The 21,522-nt window shown below is 41.0% G+C and overlaps 1 protein-coding gene across 11 annotated transcripts in view; it reads right to left on the bottom strand.

Moving 5' to 3' along the window:
- The window catches only part of LOC131943742 (nuclear hormone receptor HR96), a 151,988-nt gene that overhangs the window by 75,470 nt on the left and 54,996 nt on the right, over window positions 1-21,522 (bottom strand). For 10 of the 11 annotated variants that reach the window (XM_059303989.1, XM_059303974.1, XM_059303981.1 and 7 more), the window contains exon 3: window positions 8,817-8,866. Coding sequence is in view for 9 of the 11 variants with exons in the window: in XM_059303974.1 (XP_059159957.1) it covers window positions 8,817-8,866 (50 nt within the window). In the remaining 2 variants the exon portion in view is untranslated. Of the gene's footprint in view, window positions 1-8,816; window positions 8,867-11,402; window positions 11,569-21,522 lie in introns of those variants that run through there. The other variant, XM_059303990.1, reaches the window with a different exon arrangement.

Raw genomic sequence — 21,522 nt, 5'->3', positions numbered from 1 at the left:
CCTCCTGACAACAGTTCTAGCAGTCTAAACCCTGTCACAACAGTTCTAGCAGTCTAAACCCTGACACAACAGTTCTAGCAGTCTAAACCCTCCTCCTGACAACAGTTCTAGCAGTCTAAACCCTGTCACAACAGTTCTAGCAGTCTAAACCCTCCTCCTGACAACAGTTCTAGCAGTCTAAACCCTGTCACAACAGTTCTAGCAGTCTAAACCCTGACACAACAGTTCTAGCAGTCTAAACCCTCCTCCTGACAACAGTTCTAGCAGTCTAAACCCTGTCACAACAGTTCTAGCAGTCTAAACCCTGACACAACAGTTCTAGCAGTCTAAACCCTCCTCCTGACAACAGTTCTAGCAGTCTAAACCCTGTCACAACAGTTCTAGCAGTCTAAACCCTCCTCCTGACAACAGTTCTAGCAGTCTAAACCCTGTCACAACAGTTCTAGCAGTCTAAACCCTGACACAACAGTTCTAGCAGTCTAAACCCTCCTCCTGACAACAGTTCTAGCAGTCTAAACCCTGTCACAACAGTTCTAGCAGTCTAAACCCTCCTCCTGACAACAGTTCTAGCAGTCTAAACCCTGTCACAACAGTTCTAGCAGTCTAAACCCTGACACAACAGTTCTAGCAGTCTAAACCCTCCTCCTGACAACAGTTCTAGCAGTCTAAACCCTGTCACAACAGTTCTAGCAGTCTAAACCCTGACACAACAGCTCTAGCAGTCTAAACCTTGTTACAACAGTTCTAGCAGTCTAAACCCTCCTACTGTCACAACAGCTCTAGCAGTCTAAACCTTGTTACAACAGTTCTAGCAGTCTAAACCCTCCTCCTGACAACAGTTCTAGCAGTCTAAACCCAATCTCCAGCACATGCTGTGTTTTCCCTGCCCTACACGCACTGACAGGCTCCTGATATTCATTTTCATGTAAATTAGTTAGAAACACGCCCAGCGGGAGGGGAGGGAGGGGGGGGGGACAGGTTAGACAATCCCTTTAAAATCTATTCCACTTTAAATCGTGTAGGCTACACGATCACCTAGGTGTGTGCTACACATTTACACGTTCTACCTCGTGAAATGTGGGTAACACATGACAACTAAGGTTACAAGGTCATGGCAAAATTTTAATTAAAAGTCGTTGGGGAATTTAGCTAAAGGTCAATGGAGAATTTAGACACAAGGACAACTAAAAATAAACACATTTCTCTAAACAGATACAGGCTGGAAGCCATTAGATCTATGCAAATGATTATATGCTAAAGCCACGAGATCTATGCAAATGATTATACGCTCACGTCACTCGACCTGTGCAGTAAAACGTAAGGTCAACAGATCTATGTGATGTGTATTACACAATGGAAGAATCTTCAGTAAGAAAAGAACTAGGCTGTCGCTTAACCCAAGGGAAAGAATGCGTTTTACCTTCGACGCTAATGATTTTTATTGGGAGTTACCTCCTATAACTGAAGGCGTACTTTAAAAAAAAAAAAAAAAAATGGCGTAGGCATGTTGTAAATAACGTGGGTTGTTTTTTCTTTCTTTTCGGGTGCAGACTCACAATCTTTTGTGTATAAATGTTAAGAGGCAGATGGTATTTTACGGGGAGTTGGGAGCTAAGTTGGCCGGGGTGGAAGTTGTTTACTGCGGGGATATGCCGTGTCACGTGGGTCGTGGATCACGTGGCTCGTGTGCTGGGAGGAGCATGTGGTGACAGTTATTAATGACATCAAAATAGAATGGCGTGTGACGCAACAGGGATGCGCAGCAGCGCGAGATTCAACGTCACAAAATTCTATTTTTAGTCAAGTCCGCGATAGTCTTTATCAAAGACGCCAAGTTTTTTTCCTGTATTTTTTATTTTTAAATGAGAGAAATAATGAGTGTTGAAGTTGATTGCTAACAACGACAAGAATCAGCCACGAGCATCAAGCAGCTTTCAGTGATGTGCTTTAATTTAATTTGAAACGCATTTGTTTTCATCTAGCCTAATACATGCGCCAGTGCTTGTTTTCTTTTCTTTGCATCTTTTCTTTGCAATTATTATGGAATCGTTTCTTCTTCCTTGGCTAAAGATTTATTTCTTGTTCTTCAGCTAAAAAAATCTCTTTTTGTTCTTTGGCTAGCTGAAATAAAAATGGTTCTGTAGTTTTAAGCAAACTTTATTCATACTAGCTTCTAGTATTTTCTATTTAGAGAAAAAAATTATTTTTATTTATCTAAAACTAAGAATTTATCTTTTGTTCTTTAGCTAGCTAGAAATATTAGAATAGTGCAGGCTGTTCGCAAATGATGGGTTGTTTTTTTTTTTTTTTGTTTTTTGTTTTTTTAATTTCTGCTTGATTTTGAATTTTCTAGAAAAAGTGAGCTAAGTCATAGATCAGTTTCTTATTGAAGTCAGCTAAGTCATAGACCAGTGTCGTATATAGATACAGTTTCTTATAGAAGCCATCTAAGTCATAGACCAGTTTCTTATAGAAGTCAGCTAGACCATATACCGGATGTTTATATGTAGGCCTACAGTTTCTTACCGAAGTAAGAATCGAGTGCCCCCCACGAGCAAGTGATTAGAGTTGCCTCATTAAAAATAGACTCCAACTCAGCTGGTTCAGGTCGGGCCACCAACACGGGGGACATTGAAATTGGTGGACTCGCAATTTGCAACGGATCCCAAATTTGTCCCGGCCTGACAGTTGGAAGGGAGCGAGTGCCGGAAGACAGGGGAGGGAATGCTCTAATGAGTCTTGATTAGGTGGGCAAATTCCCCCCTCCTGGGAGACAACAGACGCGAGGGGGGAGCGCTCATCAATCAAGTAATGGCGGTTAAAGTACTCCAGAAACACATGTAAACCATCGCGGGACCAGCCGATGCTCGGGCTAATTCACTGGACACGGGCAAACTTAAAGATGGTATTAGGGATGCAAATCTTGAGGGCCTCCAATCGAATCATCATTACTTACGCTGTGCTGAGCTTGGAGGGGAGGCATTTTTTCTACACTTGCCTCAACAGACAACCAATTATTAATAACGTGGGTTTAAAGCATTTATTTACTTAACATTCAGAATTGATTCAATTACTGCCCGCATACTGTATGATTGGAATATAATTCTGTATCAAGACAAGTGGATCTCTCGAGGTGATTCTACGGGGAGCAGCCAAGTACCGAGTTACAGAGGAGTTGTATAGAAGAAATAAATCTTGCCTTGTATTTACATGTGGTAGTTTGTTATGGTTTGGTAGGGTGGACTATGTGGACTGTTTCAGCTGGGTTCATTACATTAGGGAAAAGCGACAGACCAGGAAACATGGGTAATGTTGGTCTACAAATGAGATAATTGAGATCTATGCTACACTTTATACGGTTACAGATTTTACTTTTTGGTCCATGACTGTTGCAGCTAATTTAGTCTACACGTGATGCTGTGGTTGAGAGGTAGAGCGATAGACTGCTAACCCGGTAGTCTCGAGTTCGGATCTCGGTCCGGACTGCAGGACGACTCTGAGTCGACTCAGCTCTAATGGATACCTGACTCACGTAAAGGGGGAGGGGGGAAACTGAGCACACCACACCACTACACTACATCTGCTCTATGGTACATTAAATCTGAAAGAGCAACTGTACTTTACGTACCTACATCGTACGCTCGCACTGGCTCTTTGATAAAAACATTTCATGATAACGTTTTTCGACAAGCTAAATAGATTTATACTAATTTAGCAAAAACACGATTTAGCAATGTAAATTCCGTGTATATAAATCGAACAGACAATTACGTTCATAATTAAAACACTGAACTTTCTACTTGGCTAAAATGCTTGATGATTTCAACGGATAATCAATAACGAATCCTAACCAACAATATTAGGGCCATCTAATGAGTATCGATTAGTTCTAAATGAGTGGGTCTTCTAATTCCCCCGGAAGAATTTATTTGTTTTATATGAGTAGCTTTTGCAAGAGATGACAATATTTAGACACGCCGCCTACGTCAACACAGCAAAAAGACAGAGTAGGCTCGTCAATAGTTAGACATTAAGAAGGGAAACTACAGATATAGTGAAGGGAAACTACAGATATATGATATAGTGAAGGGAAACTACAGATATATGATATAGTGAAGGGAAACTACACATGAACTGAAGGGAAACTACAGGCACGTGGGTGTATTACATATAGAGGTAGGTGGGTGTATTACATATAGAGGTAGGTGGGTGTATTACATATAGAGGTAGGTGGGTGTATTACATATAGAGGTAGGTGGGTGTATTACATATAGAGGTAGGTGGGTGTATTACATATAGAGGTAGGTGGGTGTATTACATATAGAGGTAGGTGGGTGTATTACATATAGAGGTAGGTGGGTGTATTACATATAGAGGTAGGTGGGTGTATTACATATAGAGGTAGGTGGGTGTATTACATATAGAGGTAGGTGGGTGTATTACATATAGAGGTAGGTGGGTGTATTACATATAGAGGTAGGTGGGTGTATTACATATAGAGGTAGGTGGGTGTATTACATATAGAGGTAGGTGGGTGTATTACATATAGTGTAGAGGCAGGTGGGTGTATTACATACAGAGGCAGGTAGGTGTATTACATATATCAGAAGTCAAACGGCAATAAATCGGGCACAAGACCTTGACGACAGAAGAAAAGTTTTAAAAATACCCCGGCCAAATATCCTAGTAAATAATTTGAACTAATGGTTTTTATCGATCGGTTTTCAGTAGGGCTTCAAAGTGGGCGTGTCTGAGCAAAACACACCACTCGACTGCGTCAGATACTTGTCATTATTTCAATTTGAAATTGTTGAAACAGATTCTTGCGTTAGATACTTGTAATTATTTCAATTTGAAATTGTTGAAACAGATTCTTGCGACAGATACTTGTCATTATTTCAATTTGAAATTGTTGAAACAGATTCTTGCGTCAGATACTTGTCATTATTTTAATTTGAAATTATTGAACAAGATTCTTGCGTTAGGTACTTGTCAATATTTCAACTTAAAATTATTGAACAAGATTCTTGCAATTTATACTTGTCAATATTTCAACTTAAAATTGTTGACACAGATTCGAGACACATTTACATTTAACCTAGTTATGTAAAACATAGGCTTGGTTTTATAAGGTGAGGGGGGGGAGGGGGGGCAGGACATCATCCCCGCCAATTACCCCCCTCCCCGACCTATCAAAAACTACATTAAGACACCCCCCCCCCTGTAAATTACCCTTACACCGTATTTTAGGGTTAAGGCACGGATAAGTTAGAATTGGGGTTAGGCAAAGGATAGCATAGGGTTAGGAGCACGAATTAGGATGTGGATAACGTACTGTTAAGGATGGGGATATCCTAGGGAAGATAGAGCTAGGGATATATTTAGCCTTATGGATACAGTGGGATAAGGATAGGGAGCTGGATAGTGATAGGTATAATATGTATTCTGTAGGGAGAGGGGTATTATTATTCAGCGGTAATTGACAGTTGGGGGGGGGGGTAATTGAGCTTGGACGCTGGGTATTTCTGACCATATGGGAGCAGGGTATATTAGACATTTACTGAGCAGCTGGGTTGACATGACCTTGGAAGCTGAGAATTGATGACATTACCCTGAGATTTCTCATACCTAGCCAGAACTAAGACTTTATGACATTACCCTGAGATTTACCATACCTAGCTAGAACTAAGACTTTATGACATTACCCTGAGTTTTCTCATACCTAGCCAGAACTAAGACTTTATGACATTACCCTGAGATTTGCCATACCTAGCCAGAACTAAGACTTTATGACATTACCCTGAGTTTTCTCATACCTAGCCAGAACTAAGACTTTATGACATTACCCTGAGATTTCTCATACATAGCCAGAACTAGGACTTTATGTCATTACCCTGAGATTTCTCATACCTAGCCAGAACTAAGACTTTATGACATTACCCTGAGATTTGCCATACCTAGCTAGAACTAAGACTTTATGACATTACCCTGAGATTTCTCATACCTAGCCAAAACTAAGACTTTATGACATTACCCTGAGATTTCTCATACCTAGCCAGAACTAAGACTTTATGACATTACCCTGAGTTTTCTCATACCTAGCCAGAACTAAGACTTTATGACATTACCCTGAGATTTGCCATACCTAGCCAGAACTAAGACTTTATGACATTACCCTGAGTTTTCTCATACCTAGCCAGAACTAAGACTTTATGACATTACCCTGAGATTTCTAATACCTAGCCAGAACTAAGACTTTATGACATTACCCTGAGATTTGCCATACCTAGCCAGATCTAAGACTTTATGACATTACCCTGAGATTTGCCATACCTAGCCAGAACTAAGACTTTATGACATTACCCTGAGTATTCTCATACCTAGCCAGAACTAAGACTTTATGACATTACCCTGAGATTTGCCATACCTAGCCAGAACTAAGACTTTATGACATTACCCTGAGATTTCTCATACCTAGCCAGAACTAAGACTTTATGACATTACCCTGAGTTTTCTCATACCTAGCTAGAACTAAGACTTTATGACATTACCCTGAGTTTTCTCATACCTAGCCAGAACTAAGACTTTATGACATTACCCTGAGTTTTCTCATACCTAGCCAGAACTAAGACTTTATGACATTACCCTGAGATTTGCCATACCTAGCCAGAACTAAGACTTTATGACATTACCCTGAGTTTTCTCATACCTAGCTAGAACTAAGACTTTATGACATTACCCTGAGATTTGCCATACCTAGCCAGAACTAAGACTTTATGACATTACCCTGAGTTTTCTCATACCTCGCCAGAACAACTCAACAGGGAACAACAATTTATACATCATTAAGTCAGATTTTTTAAAACTAATTAAGTGTTGTTTTTTTTCAAATGCGTAAAAATGTTGCACATTAGATCGTTACTACCTGCTTGATTACACCTGGTGCAGCTTTAAAAATGTTAACTGCTACACACAACACGCACACACACACACACACACACACACACTCACAGACATGCACAAAAGCTGATATTGAATGTTAAAAAATTCTTTTAAGTTTTTCTGTTCTAGGTTCTAATAGTTGACTTTAGTTACTGAATTAATTCAGTAGTATGGTGTTATTGTTTTCATTTGTGAATTTAGTTTAGTAGAATGTTGTATTTATTTTCATATGTGAATTTAGTTCAGTAGAATGGTGTATATGTTTTCGTGTGTGAACTAAACTATGTAGTAATGTGTGTTTCCGTGTATGAATGAAGTTCACTATTGTGTTTACAAGTCTGAGTTCAGTTACGTACTGTGTTCGTTGACACAGAGATAGAAATACTCTGACAGAATACTAGATTCAGACACAGGTCATACAGCCATTGACAACATTATAACCGTATAACAATTGTCAGCAATAATTATGTTGCTAGTTTGTGACAGAAACAGTGGTATAACAACAGAGAACAATGATCATGTATCAATTTTGTGACAGTGGTATAACAACTGAGAACAATGATCATGTATCAGGTTTGTGACAGAAACTGTGGTATAACAACAGAGAACAATGTTCATGTACCAAGTTTGTGACAGAAACAGTGGTATTACAACAGAGAACAATGATCATGTATCAGGTTTGTGACAGTAGTATAACAACAGAGAACAATGATCATGTATCAATTTTGTGACAGTGGTATAACAACAGAGAACAATGATCATGTATCAGGTTTGTGACAGAAACTGTGGTATAACAACAGAGAACAATGTTCATGTACCAAGTTTGTGACAGAAACAGTGGTATTACAACAGAGAACAATGATCATGTATCAGGTTTGTGACAGAAACTGTGGTATTACAACAGAGAACAATGATCATGTATCAGGTTTGTGACAGAAACAGTGGTATAACAACAGAGAACAACGATCATGTATCAGGTTTGTGACAGTAGTATAACAACATAGAACAATGATCATGTATCAGGTTTGTGACAGTGGTATAACAACAGAGAACAACGATCATGTATCAGGTTTGTGACAGTAGTATAACAACATAGAACAATGATCATGTATCAGGTTTGTGACAGTAGTATAACAACAGAGAACAATGATCATGTATCAATTTTGTGACAGTGGTATAACAACAGAGAACAATGATCATGTATCAGGTTTGTGACAGAAACTGTGGTATAACAACAGAGAACAATGTTCATGTACCAAGTTTGTGACAGAAACTGTGGTATAACAACAGAGAACAACGATCATGTATCAGGTTTGTGACAGTAGTATAACAACATAGAACAACGATCATGTATCAGGTTTGTGACAGTAGTATAACAACATAGAACAATGATCATGTATCAAGTTTGTGACAGTGGTATAACAACAGAGAACAATGATCATGTATCAGGTTTGTGACAGTAGTATAACAACATAGAACAATGATCATGTATCAGGTTTGTGACAGTAGTATAACAACAGAGAACAACGATCATGTATCAGGTTTGTGACAGTAGTATAACAACATAGAACAATGATCATGTATCAGGTTTGTGACAGTAGTATAACAACATAGAACAATGATCATGTATCAGGTTTGTGACAGTGGTATAATAACAGAGAACAACGATCATGTATCAGGTTTGTGACAGTAGTATAACAACATAGAACAATGATCATGTATCAAGTTTGTGACAGTGGTATAACAACAGAGAACAACGATCATGTATCAGGTTTGTGACAGTAGTATAACAACATAGAACAATGATCATGTATCAGGTTTGTGACAGTGGTATAATAACAGAGAACAACGATCATGTATCTAGTAGTACTTACCGTCCCTCCTATTTTGGCTAGTTCTTGATCCAGTAAATCCAAATCAAACTCTGAGGAAACAAAAATGTTTAGGTCATTATTATACAGAGTCATATTAAAGTCAATGTTATAAACTGGTCATATTACGGAACAGAATAATCGAATTCAATTAACGGTGATTTTTTAATAGTTTAAGTCGATAACAAATTTTTTTATTGATCAATATTCTTTACAAACCTTTTTTTATGTTTGTTTTCATAAAAATTTGTTTTTCTATAATTATTTTAATAACTCGTGTTTTATATTACCAATCATGTATTATTTTATGAAATTATTTTTTTTTTAAAAAAGTGTTTACATTTAAAACAAAAACAAATCGTGTACATGTATACATCATGAGACAAGGATTTGGGAGGCAAACGAGACCAGGGTTATTGTCTATCAATGACTACATGAGACACTTGAGGTTAAAGTCACGTTGACTGGAGGTTAAAGTCACGTTGATTGGAGGTTATGATAGTAGCTGACTGATACATCTGTATCGAACAGATAGACATCAGTAGGCAGATGTTTGTAGCATGTTCGGACTTACAATGTAAGCTACATGTAAGACGCATGCAACGTTGTATTTAAGATGTAATGTAACAATGAATTATAAAAATGTAATAGATAAGTAACATTGAATTACAAAGTAGTAAGAGGCGTGTTCAAAGATGTATTTCAAGAAGTAATGGACATGTAGCAATGATTCTTACATGTAAGTGACAGTTAACAATGTATTTAACATGTAAAAGGAAGGTAGATATAAAAAAAGCTTCAGGTAAAAATGTTTCAATGAAATGTAATAAATGATGTCTAGAGCTTGAATTGTTCACGTAATGGAAGAAATGTGTAGGGGCAGGTCTAATAGACGTTAGCACGTTGTGTTGGTCACCACTGGCTATCTCGTGTACACTCAATAGACAGACATCAGCACACTTTGTTGTGACAAGTCAGACCTCACGGACACACGTCACATCTCACGGACACATCACGGACACATCATACCTCACGGACACATCAGACCTCACGGACACACGTCAGACCTCACGGACACACGTCAGACCTCACGGACACATCACGGACACACGTCAGACCTCACGGACACACGTCAGACATCACGGACACATCACGGACACATCAGACCTCACGGACACACGTCAGATCTCACGGACACACGTCAGATCTCACGGACACACGTCAGACCTCACGGACACACGTCAGACCTCACGGACACACGTCAGACCTCACGGACACACGTCAGACCTCACGGACACACGTCAGATCTCACGGACACATCACGGACACACGTCAGACCTCACGGACACACGTCAGACCTCACGGACACACGTCAGAACTCACGGACACACGTCAGATCTCACGGACACATCACGGACACACGTCAGACCTCACGGACACATCACGGACACACGTCAGACCTCACGGACACATCACGGACACACGTCAGACCTCACGGGCACATCATGGACACACGTCAGACCTCACGGACACACGTCAGACCTCACGGACACACGTCAGACCTCACGGACACATCACGGACACACATCAGACCTCACGGACAATCGTCAGGAGACACCCAGGAGACAGGAGACACCCAGGAGACAGGAGACACCCAGGAGACAGGAGACACCCAGGAGACAGGAGACACCCAGGAGACAGGAGACACCCAGGAGACAGGAGACACCCAGGAGACACCAAGGAGACAGGAGACACCCAGGAGACAGGAGACACCCAGGAGACACCAAGGAGAGACACCCAGGAGACAGGAGACACCAAGGAGACAGGAGACACAAAGGAGACAGGAGACACCGAGAGAGCCTCAAGTGAAACATCCCGGAGACAGGTGAGACCAACAAGACAGGTGAGACCAACAAGACAGCCGAGCTAGGTTTGTAACGGCTAATTAACTGGACAGGTAGTGAGATAGACGTCAGCACATCAATTAAGTGGCCCGGGGCTAAGGTCAAACAACCATATACCACCAGTGGTCAGACCTCAAACAACCAGATACCACCAGTGGTCAGACCTCAAACAACCAGATACCACCAGTGGTCAGACCTCAAACAACCATATACCACCAGTGGTCAGACCTCAAACAACCAGATACCACCAGTGGTCAGACCTCAAACAACCAGATACCACCAGTGGTCAGACCTCAAACAACAAGATACCACCAGTGGTCAGACCTCAAACAACCAGATACCACCAGTGGTCAGACCTCAAACAACCATATACTACAAATGGTCGCGTTACAACAACTCAGTTCGCTTTAGCCCAACCACAAAATGTCATGTTTTAATGATACAACCAAATACATAAGCACGCTAGTAGTTAACCTAAACGTGAGATGGTATTCTAATGAATGACCTTGTGATCTAATCCTCAGGCTAACCAGCACGGCAGGTAATAACAGATGCAACTTTCCCTACCTGAAAACCTCGTGATGTATTCATCGGGTCAAAAGTTAGAACAATTTCAACAGTGCACGCTCAACAAGTAAAGAAAGCAAAAGCCAAGGAAGGTTTACCTAGCGCAGAACACACATACCTCGCCTCCATGTAAGCCGTCGGGCCGACACAAGATAAGTGTCCTCGGTGAACCGCGGGGCACACGGGTGCTACACACGGGACAAATGTCTTTACACCGGCGTCACGCTTCAGTCCCCAGCCGCTGATGAGGACATATGCTTGAGGTGAACGCTTCCTGCCAGCCGACTTAAGAGGGGCCAACGAGACGGGATACAAATCATCCACTGCGAGACACCTGTACCATAGTCGACGCGCGGTCTAGCGACACTTGCAAAACGTTGGCTATTCATACCTTGCCCGCCGACTTTGAACAATATCACGCTGTTTCGTTTGGCCCAAAAAGACAACTTAGGTCCTGTATACACCTGAATATCTTCATGTTCAGTGGGCTAAATATAGACGCTGAGTGGGGGTTGTGAGGTGGGAGACGGTGTTAAAGTAGCGTGTTGTATAACGGGGTGTTGTCGTAAACTGATGGTGTACAGTGTCACACTGTGTTGTATAACGGGGTGTGATCGTAAACTGATGGTGTACAGTGTCACACTGTGTTGTATAACGGGGTGTGATCGTAAACTGATGGTGTACAGATGGGTGTCACACTGTGTTGTATAACGAGGTGGGATCGTAAACTGATGGTGTACAGTGTCACACTGTGTTGTATAACGGGGTGTGATCGTAAACTGATGGTGTACAGATGGGTGTCACACTGTGTTGTATAACGGGATGTGATCGTAAACTGATGGTGTACAGTGTCACACTGTGTTGTATAACGGGGTGTTGTTGTAAACTGATGGTGTACAGATGGGTGTCACACTGTGTTGTATAACGGGGTGTGATCGTAAACTGATGGTGTACAGTGTCACACTGTGTTGTATAACGGTGTGTGATCGTAAACTGATGGTGTACAGATGGGTGTCACACTGTGTTGTATAACGAGGTGTGATCGTAAACTGACGGTGTACAGTGTCACACTGTGTTGTATAACGGGGTGTGATCGTAAACTGATGGTGTACAGTGTCACACTGTGTTGTATAACGGGGTGTGATCGTAAACTGATGGTGTACAGATGGGTGTCACACTGTGTTGTATAACGAGGTGGGATCGTAAACTGATGGTGTACAGTGTCACACTGTGTTGTATAACGGGGTGTGATCGTAAACTGATGGTGTACAGATGGGTGTCACACTGTGTTGTATAACGGGATGTGATCGTAAACTGATGGTGTACAGTGTCACACTGTGTTGTATAACGGGGTGTTGTTGTAAACTGATGGTGTACAGATGGGTGTCACACTGTGTTGTATAACGGGGTGTGATCGTAAACTGATGGTGTACAGTGTCACACTGTGTTGTATAACGGGGTGTGATCGTAAACTGATGGTGTACAGATGGGTGTCACACTGTGTTGTATAACGAGGTGGGATCGTAAACTGATGGTGTACAGTGTCACACTGTGTTGTATAACGGGGTGTGATCGTAAACTGATGGTGTACAGATGGGTGTCACACTGTGTTGTATAACGGGATGTGATCGTAAACTGATGGTGTACAGTGTCACACTGTGTTGTATAACGGGGTGTTGTTGTAAACTGATGGTGTACAGATGGGTGTCACACTGTGTTGTATAACGGGGTGTGATCGTAAACTGATGGTGTACAGTGTCACACTGTGTTGTATAACGGTGTGTGATCGTAAACTGATGGTGTACAGATGGGTGTCACACTGTGTTGTATAACGAGGTGTGATCGTAAACTGACGGTGTACAGTGTCACACTGTGTTGTATAACGGGGTGTGATCGTAAACTGATGGTGTACAGTGTCACACTGTGTTGTATAACGGGGTGTGATCGTAAACTGATGGTGTACAGATGGGTGTCACACTGTGTTGTATAACGGGGTGTGATCGTAAACTGAGATAATTGTGAGATAATGGTGACATAGAAAAGATATTACTTATGTGGTGAGATTGAGGTATAAAACATATTGTGCATATGGTGAGATAAGGGTGTCATATAGAAGAGATCTTTTATTTCTGGTGAGATAAGGATGACGTATGGGACTTAGTCTACATATGCTGACATAACATTCACCACACACAGTTCTTTCTTTTAAATAACGACATAACAGAAAACAAATCGCTTACAAAAAGTTGACATAATGTTCACTTACATAGCAGGTTTAACATACGCTACACGCGCAGCATATGTTGTACATAATGGCCATACATGGTGGAATAGTCACCGCATACGAACAGGGTATTTAACATAACAAAGCTGTAGTAATCACATATGGGGAAACGTGTTTTATACGGCGCTATAAACCTCAACAAAGGCTGGTAAGGTGTTGGAGATAGTTGAGATCGATGGGTCGTCTCTTACCTGTGGTCTAGTATTGGGACATGGTTAGACATGTGGTTGTAGGAATACTGGAAGGTTTGTTAAACCACACATTTTCGGGGCTTTGTTAAACCACACATTTTGGGGGCTTTGTTAAACCATAGATTGTGTATACATTGGAGCGTGTGTTAAACCACATATTGTGTAGACATTAGAGCGTGTGTTAAACCACATGTAGTAGGCACACTGAACGTGTGTTAACCAGATTGTTGGGACATTGGAGCGTGTGTTAAACCAAGGTAGTAGCGACATTGGAACGTGTGTTAAACCACAAATTGTAGGGACAATGTTCTACAAATATTATAAAGACAGTTCAACCAAGGCGTGTAGAGGCTAGTACCGCCACAACAACACCAACATACAACCTAGGTGTGTGGCCGCGGTATACCAACAACACCAACCTTCAACCTACGTGTGTAGCCGCGACTCATCACAACAACAGCACAGGTAAAAGTACTTGACGCGGACTACAGCACTAAGCACTGAACAAACTTTGCCCCGACAGAAACCTTATCTCCCGTCTTAGGTTGCCACTAGACCGACAACGTTCCACAAGCTACAGTCAAAGAAATCTTCTCTAGAGCCGGCGGCAAGACATAATGCTACAGCCACAACTAGAGCACTGGTAGACTGACAGTTTTAGTCGTCAGCACAACATAAACATAATGCTACACTACACGTACAACTAAAAAATGTACAGTCTTAGTCGTCAACACAACATAAACATAATGCTACACTACACCTACAACTATAAAAACTACTGATAGTTTTAGACATCAACACAACATGAACATAATGCTACACTACACCTACAACTAAAAAACTGACAGTTTTAGACATCAACACAACATGAACATAATGCTACACTACACCTACAAATAAAAATCTAGTTTACTGACAGTTTTAGTCGAACACATTTTAAAATAGGGTTGAGAGACGGCTGCCAAGAAACGTTGAAGACGAACTGCACCCGGTGAACTAGGATTCACCTGTAAAACGCGCACAAGGTATTTCTACTCACTCGCAGTCAAGGCCTGTAGTAGAAGCTTGTAGGTCAAATGCTTGGTACAGTACAGATTGTAGGTCAAATGGTTGGTACAGTACAGCTTGTAGCTCAAACGGTCGGTACAGTACAGATTGTAGGTCAAACGGTCGGTACAGTACAGATTGTAGGTCAAACGGTCGGTACAGTACAGATTGTAGGTCAAACGGTCGGTACAGTACAGATTGTAGGTCAAATGGTTGGTACAGTACAGCTTGTAGGTCAAATGGTTGGTACAGTACAGCTTGTAGCTCAAACGGGCGGTACAGTACAGATTGTAGGTCAAACGGTCGGTACAGTATAGATTGTAGGTCAAACGGTCGGTACAGTATAGATTGTAGGTCAAACGGTCGGTACAGTACAGATTGTAGGTCAAATGGTCGGTACAGTACAGATCAAATTATCGGTACAGTCTATAAAAGATTGTAGTTGAAATAGTACAGTGCAGACTATATCAGATTGTAATTCAAAGGGTTGATACAGAGTCTATAAAATATTGAAGGTCAAACGGTACAGTACAGTCTATAAACGATAACAGATTGTGCGTCAAAAGGTTGGTTACAGCAACAACAATACAATTTATGTCCCACCGAATATCTGAAGTACGTCAGTCTATTTACTTTCTCTCTCCAAACTCCAAAACTCGACTAAATGTGTAAGCTTGCAGCTATTACAGATACAATCAAGCAAATACAAGCCAGTTGACATCAAATATGTAAACATCTCTCCATCATTCACGTCATATTGTGCGGACTGTAAACCTGGATATACAATAGGGCCAAGACGTGTAACAATGTATTCTTCCATTCCTTTGTGTGAGCAGTTTCAAACATGACATGTAAAGAATGCTCCTGTTCAGGAAGTTTGTAGATTGTCTTCCCATCCTAAGAAGGGTAAGCCTGAGGTGATGATCATTTATTTAAAGCGGAATCTTCGGGTGAACTTGTTCATTGAAATTGTCTTTTACAACATCAGCAACAATCGCAGCCATCAGGGGATGTTTGTGTTGGGTTGGGTAAGATGGCGTGGGATACCAAAGACAGATAAATAAATAAATAAATATATATATATATATATATATATATATATATATATATATATATATATATATATATATATATATATATATATATATATAAAATCCAGTTTTGAAACAAGTTTGTAACATTTTGTTTTGTTTCTTATCACATCTATATATAGCACTTGGTAAAATGTAATCACTGTGTAATAATGGTAAGAGTTATGACCACAGTATGTAGCCATGGCGGATTTAGAACTGAAGGTGTGTACATCTCGAAAAACAAGAAGAAAAAAATCGAGTTCGAACAGACGGGTACTGGGACAGCGATGTAAATATAACTTTTTACTGCCTGGGGTGGAGCAGCGATGTAAATATAACTGACTGCCTGAGGTGGAGCAGCGATGTAAATATAACTGACTGCCTGGGGTGGAGCAGCGATGTAAATATAACTGACTGCCTGGGGTGGAGCAGCGATGTAAATATAACTGACTGCCTGGGGTGGAGCAGCGATGTAAATATAACTGACTGCCTGGGGTGGAGCAGCGATGTAAATATAACTTTTTACTGCCTGGGGTGGAGCAGCGATGTAAATATAACTTTTTACTGCCTGGGGTGGAGCAGCGATGTAAATATAACTGACTGCCTGGGGTGGGGGCATGCGGTTCTCATGAAATGTGCACTGGAATTCCAATGACATACCAACGATAATACAGCGATACTTTGCCAACAAACAAAAACAACATAACAATTGCCAACAGAACAACAACTGCCAAGGGAACAACTACCGTAATAAAACCTTAAACCCTTGTTCAGCCAAGCGCATTAGCTTTTATCTAAATATACAGTTAAGGAAAGAACAAAAATGTTCACAACGCTAATGGATGAACAAAAATGTTCAGAAAGGTAAGGAAAGAATAAAATGTTCACAACGGTAAGGAAAGAATAAAATGTTCACAACGGTAAGGAAAGAATAAAATGTTCACAACGGTAAGGAAAGAATAAAATGTTCACAACGAAAGAATAAAAATGTTCACAACGGTAAGGAAAGAATGAAAATGTTCACAACGGTAAAGAAAGAATAAAAATGTTCACAACGGTTAAGAAAGAATAAAATGTTCACAACGGTTAAGAAAGAATAAAATGTTCACAACGAAAGAATAAAAATGTTCACGACGACGTAAAGACGACTTCTTTAAATCAACGTCCAGCCGATGTTATATCACGCCATAAAACGATTGTCTTAAATGAACAAAGCATACAATAAAAATTCCCTTTGAAGACACCGGCGCTTGATTGGTTGGCCAAGTGCGCCATACAATTAGAGAAAACAAGCGAATAAAGTCAACTTTAATATTCATCCAGCTTGTTTGACGGGAATCTTTCTCTTAAAGACAGCGCGGGTTTGTCGTTACAGTCACGTCTGGTCTATGGCATCAAGAGCATTAAATCCGGTAAATGTTGATTAGATTAAGCTAATTACTTTAATACACAATACATTCGCCTGTATATTGTGGATGTTATGTCTGTGATCTAAGCCAGTGGTTTGTTGAATCTAGTGGTCCATACAGTTGGAAGTGTATGCTACAGATTGATATCTTAGTCAAGGCTTGTTTTAGCTTTGTTTATCAGATTGTTTGAATATTTATTACCGAAAGATGTTTACGTCTGTTTAAAAAACAGTGTAATGTATGCGCCATTCCGCTTCAATTACCTACCCGCCTCTCAGCACGCTTCTTGGTCAGAGGTCACAGTTCACAGTTCACGGCCCATGCTATCCTGAGACGTTTGTTTACATTTGTTCCATTGGAGAGTCGGATAAGAAAACACAAAGAGCCGGATACACATTTTTGTGACGTGATTTTAAAATAATTTACTGTTGCTTATGTATAGGTCGGATAGTCAGAAGTGATCTAGCACTTGAATGGCCTTATAATCATCTGTTTATTAATTCGTCGGTATTAGAATTAAAGTTTGTGTTAATCAATTGTTATAAGTAATCGGCTTAATAATATAAGTCATCTCGTCCAGGTGTACGTACACGTGATCAGCGCTACACTCGGACAGCGTTACATATTTGACTAACTGTATAGTGGCGTGACGACATATTTTTTACATATATATTTTATTTTTTAATTATATCACAATATATGTCTGTTCTGTGGTAAATCACTTATTTTCTTAGTAATGTTTATATTAAGGAAAGCCAGTTTATTTTATATTTATATTATTTATTTACTTTGGTGCATCTAAATACTAAAATATTTCTTTTATTCTACGGAAAGTTTCGCTAACGAAAATACTGTTGCGCTGAAGAACATGACTAAAATAATACAAGGTTGCTGGACTGATACTACAATGTTGCTGCACTACCTGACTGATACTAAAATAAGGTTGGACAACATGACTGATACTAAAATAAGGTTGGACAACATGACTGATACTAAAATATGGCTGGACAACATGACTGATACTACAATGTTGCTGCACTACCTGACTGATACTAAAATATGGTTGGACAACATGATTGATACTAAAATATGGCTGGACAACATGACTGATACTACAAGGGTTGCTGATCTAGCATGAACGATATATAGCCTTGCTAGAAACAAAAAAAACAATGTGACATACACTATTAGCGCAATTAAGACCTGGGGTCGTTGTGTAACAAGCCCCACCCCCACACACAGAAGCAACACATTATCTCATCCCGACACACCCCCCCCACACACACACACATGTGACTTAACTGATGAACAGCGTGTATCACCGGCCTATCTATCCCCCCCCCAACATATGACTTAACTGATGAACAACGTGTATCACCGGACTATCTCCCCCCCCCCCCCCCCCAACATGTGACTTAACTGATGAACAGCGTGTATCACCGGCCTATCTATCCCCAACATATGACTTAACAGCGTGTATCTCCGGCCTATCTATCCCCAACGCTAGCACGTGAGAACAATGGAAGCCGCTCCGTGTCCGTCACGCCAGCCCTGACATCCGAGTTGTCCCGAGAGGTGGCGAGGGTGCCGCGAGGTGACACGACCCTCGTCAGGACGGTACCGGCATTCAACCCGTTTTGACAGGCGGGCTGGGTGCCACTCAACCTATGCATTAGAAACAGAATGACTGGAGGACTGAAGGCGCTTTAAGGCCGCATGTAATGGTCCCAGTGTCAGGGTTGATCATTTGAGATGCTGCATCTTTCATGAGAGTAGTCCAAGCGTCTCTCTAGACACTAGAGTCCATCACATCATACAAACTTTCATGCACAGCTTCAATGCTGTGTGACACTATAGAGACCATCACTTCATACAGGGAAATACAAACTTTCATGCACAACTTCAATGCTGTGTGACACTATAGAGACCATCATTTCATACAAACTTTCATGCACAACTTCAATGCTGTGTACAGAGCTGTTCTCAGTGGCGTCGCTAGGTCGGGTGACACCCGGTGCGGCACCTAATGGTGTCACCCCCACCCACCCCCAACCAAAAAGTATCAGTATATATATATATATATATATATATATATATATATATATATATATATATATATATATATATATATATATATATATATATAGCTGTATGTAAAGTTGTTTTCTCTATAATTAGCAGGTTTACGTCCAGGTGCCACCCGCTCCCCCATATCGAAATCTTCGAATTGCCCCTAATAAGAAATTTTAAATCTAATTAATCATTAATTAAACTGGCAAAAAGCGTTTTAAGCACAATTTTTTTTTGTGTCTTAGTGTCACCCCACAAAATGGTGTCACCGGGTGCGGTCCGCACCCCCCCCCCCCACCCACGCCTCTGGCTGTGCTCAAGCAAGAAAACAGAAATCGGCTATTTTAAAAAGATATCACGGGATTTGGTGGCTAGTCTGTAACCAATAGAAAGGAAGAACGGTAGTCACGTGTCAAACATGGGCGCCGCAAGATTTTTAAAAATGTGTGGTGGGTGGGGTTGGGACTGTCGCCAGCCCGTCAACCAGGATTGGGAGAGATCAGTTGGGTTGTGCCATTAAAACATTGACATAATCCCTAATTAATTATTAACTTTTAGATGATCCATTTAATAGAAGCTGAATAGAAAAAAACGTCACACAATCACGGGACTAAAGAGATAAATCCGTAGAGCACTACAGGCAAACATAAGCCGGGTCATTAGAGGCACACATAACGCGGGTCACTTGAGGTCCGTATAACCCGGGTCACTTGAGTCCGTATAACCCGGGTCAAGTGAAGTCCGTATAACCCGGGTCACTTTAGGCACCACACACATAACCCGGGTCACTTTAGGCACTACAAACATAACACGGGTCACTAGAGGCACACCTATCAAGGTCACTTGAGACCCACATAACCCGGATGACGACCCCCGTCCAATTAAAACAACCGTCTCATGTTACTAGCCGAGCATACACAAGTGCTCTCATTGTGAAACTTTAGCCTTCAACCTGTGCTATCCTTGCTAGCCGCCGCAGTTTTATATCGGCGAGTGATAAATGTGAATCGAGTCGATCCATCAGAATTATCTTCCCTTTCTATAATTGCAACAACATGCGTTCGGGTATATTGCGAGTGTTAGATTTTTTAAATAATTAAAATAGTTTTATTTGTGTTTTCACGTGTTTGGATCACCAAATGGATTATCACATCATTAACATTCACCTAGCTTAGACTATTATCAAAGGTATGTCGTCACTCATTACGTCAAGTGAGAAATCAATGAGGCAGAGAATAGATGAAAGAGTAGACGAAAAAATTAGAATGGCTTACATCAAAGAGTTATCTCCAGGATCAGGTGTATCGCCTGCATGTTTGAATGTGACCTAACGTGTAGCAAGCTGAGTGGAACATGGGATAGAGAATTTTAAGTGGCAGCCCATCCGACTGGAACATGCATCAAAGTTAGCCCTTTCTGTGGCTAGTGTGTGGGCCCATCCATCAGGGACAGGCATCAATGTTAGCCCTTTCTGTGGCTAGTGTGTGGGCTCATCAAACAGGAACATGCATCAAAGTTAGCCCTTTCTGTGGCTAGTGTGTAGGCCCATACATATATAACAGTATCAAAGTTAGCCCTTTCTGTGCCTAGTGTGTAGGCCCATCAACCGGGGACAGGCATCAAAGTTAGCCCTTTCTGTGGCTAGTGTGAAGGCCCATACATATATAACAGGCATCAAAGTTAGCCCTTTCTGTGGCTAGTGTGAAGGCCCATACATATATAACAGGCATCAAAGTTAGCCCTTTCTGTGGCTAGTGTGTAGGCCCATACATATATAACAGGCATCAAAGTTAGCCCTTTCTGTGGCTAGTGTGTAGGCCCATACATATATAACAGTATCAAAGTTAGCCCTTTCTGTGCCTAGTGTGTAGGCCCATCAAACAGGGACAGGCATCAAAGTAAGCCCTTTCTGTGGCTAGTGTATAGGCCCATCCATATATAACAGTATTAAAGTTAGCTCTTTCTGTAGGTCGAGAAAGCCCATCCAACTTGAGCAAATAATTAGCCTTCCGTGTGATATAGTGTGTAAGCCCATCGAACTAGATCAACATTTGGCCATCTAGTAAGGCACCCCATCGAACTAGATCAACATTTGGCCGTCTGACTAGTAAGGCACCACATCGAACTAGATCAACAGTTGGCCATCTAGTAAGGCACCCCATCG

The sequence above is a fragment of the Physella acuta genome, unplaced genomic scaffold, assembly GCF_028476545.2.
Source record: "Physella acuta isolate Inbredline_101_S28 unplaced genomic scaffold, ASM2847654v3 ptg000466l, whole genome shotgun sequence".
NCBI classification, from domain to species: Eukaryota; Metazoa; Mollusca; class Gastropoda; family Physidae; genus Physella; species Physella acuta.
This window is presented reverse-complemented; position numbering and strand designations above follow the sequence as displayed.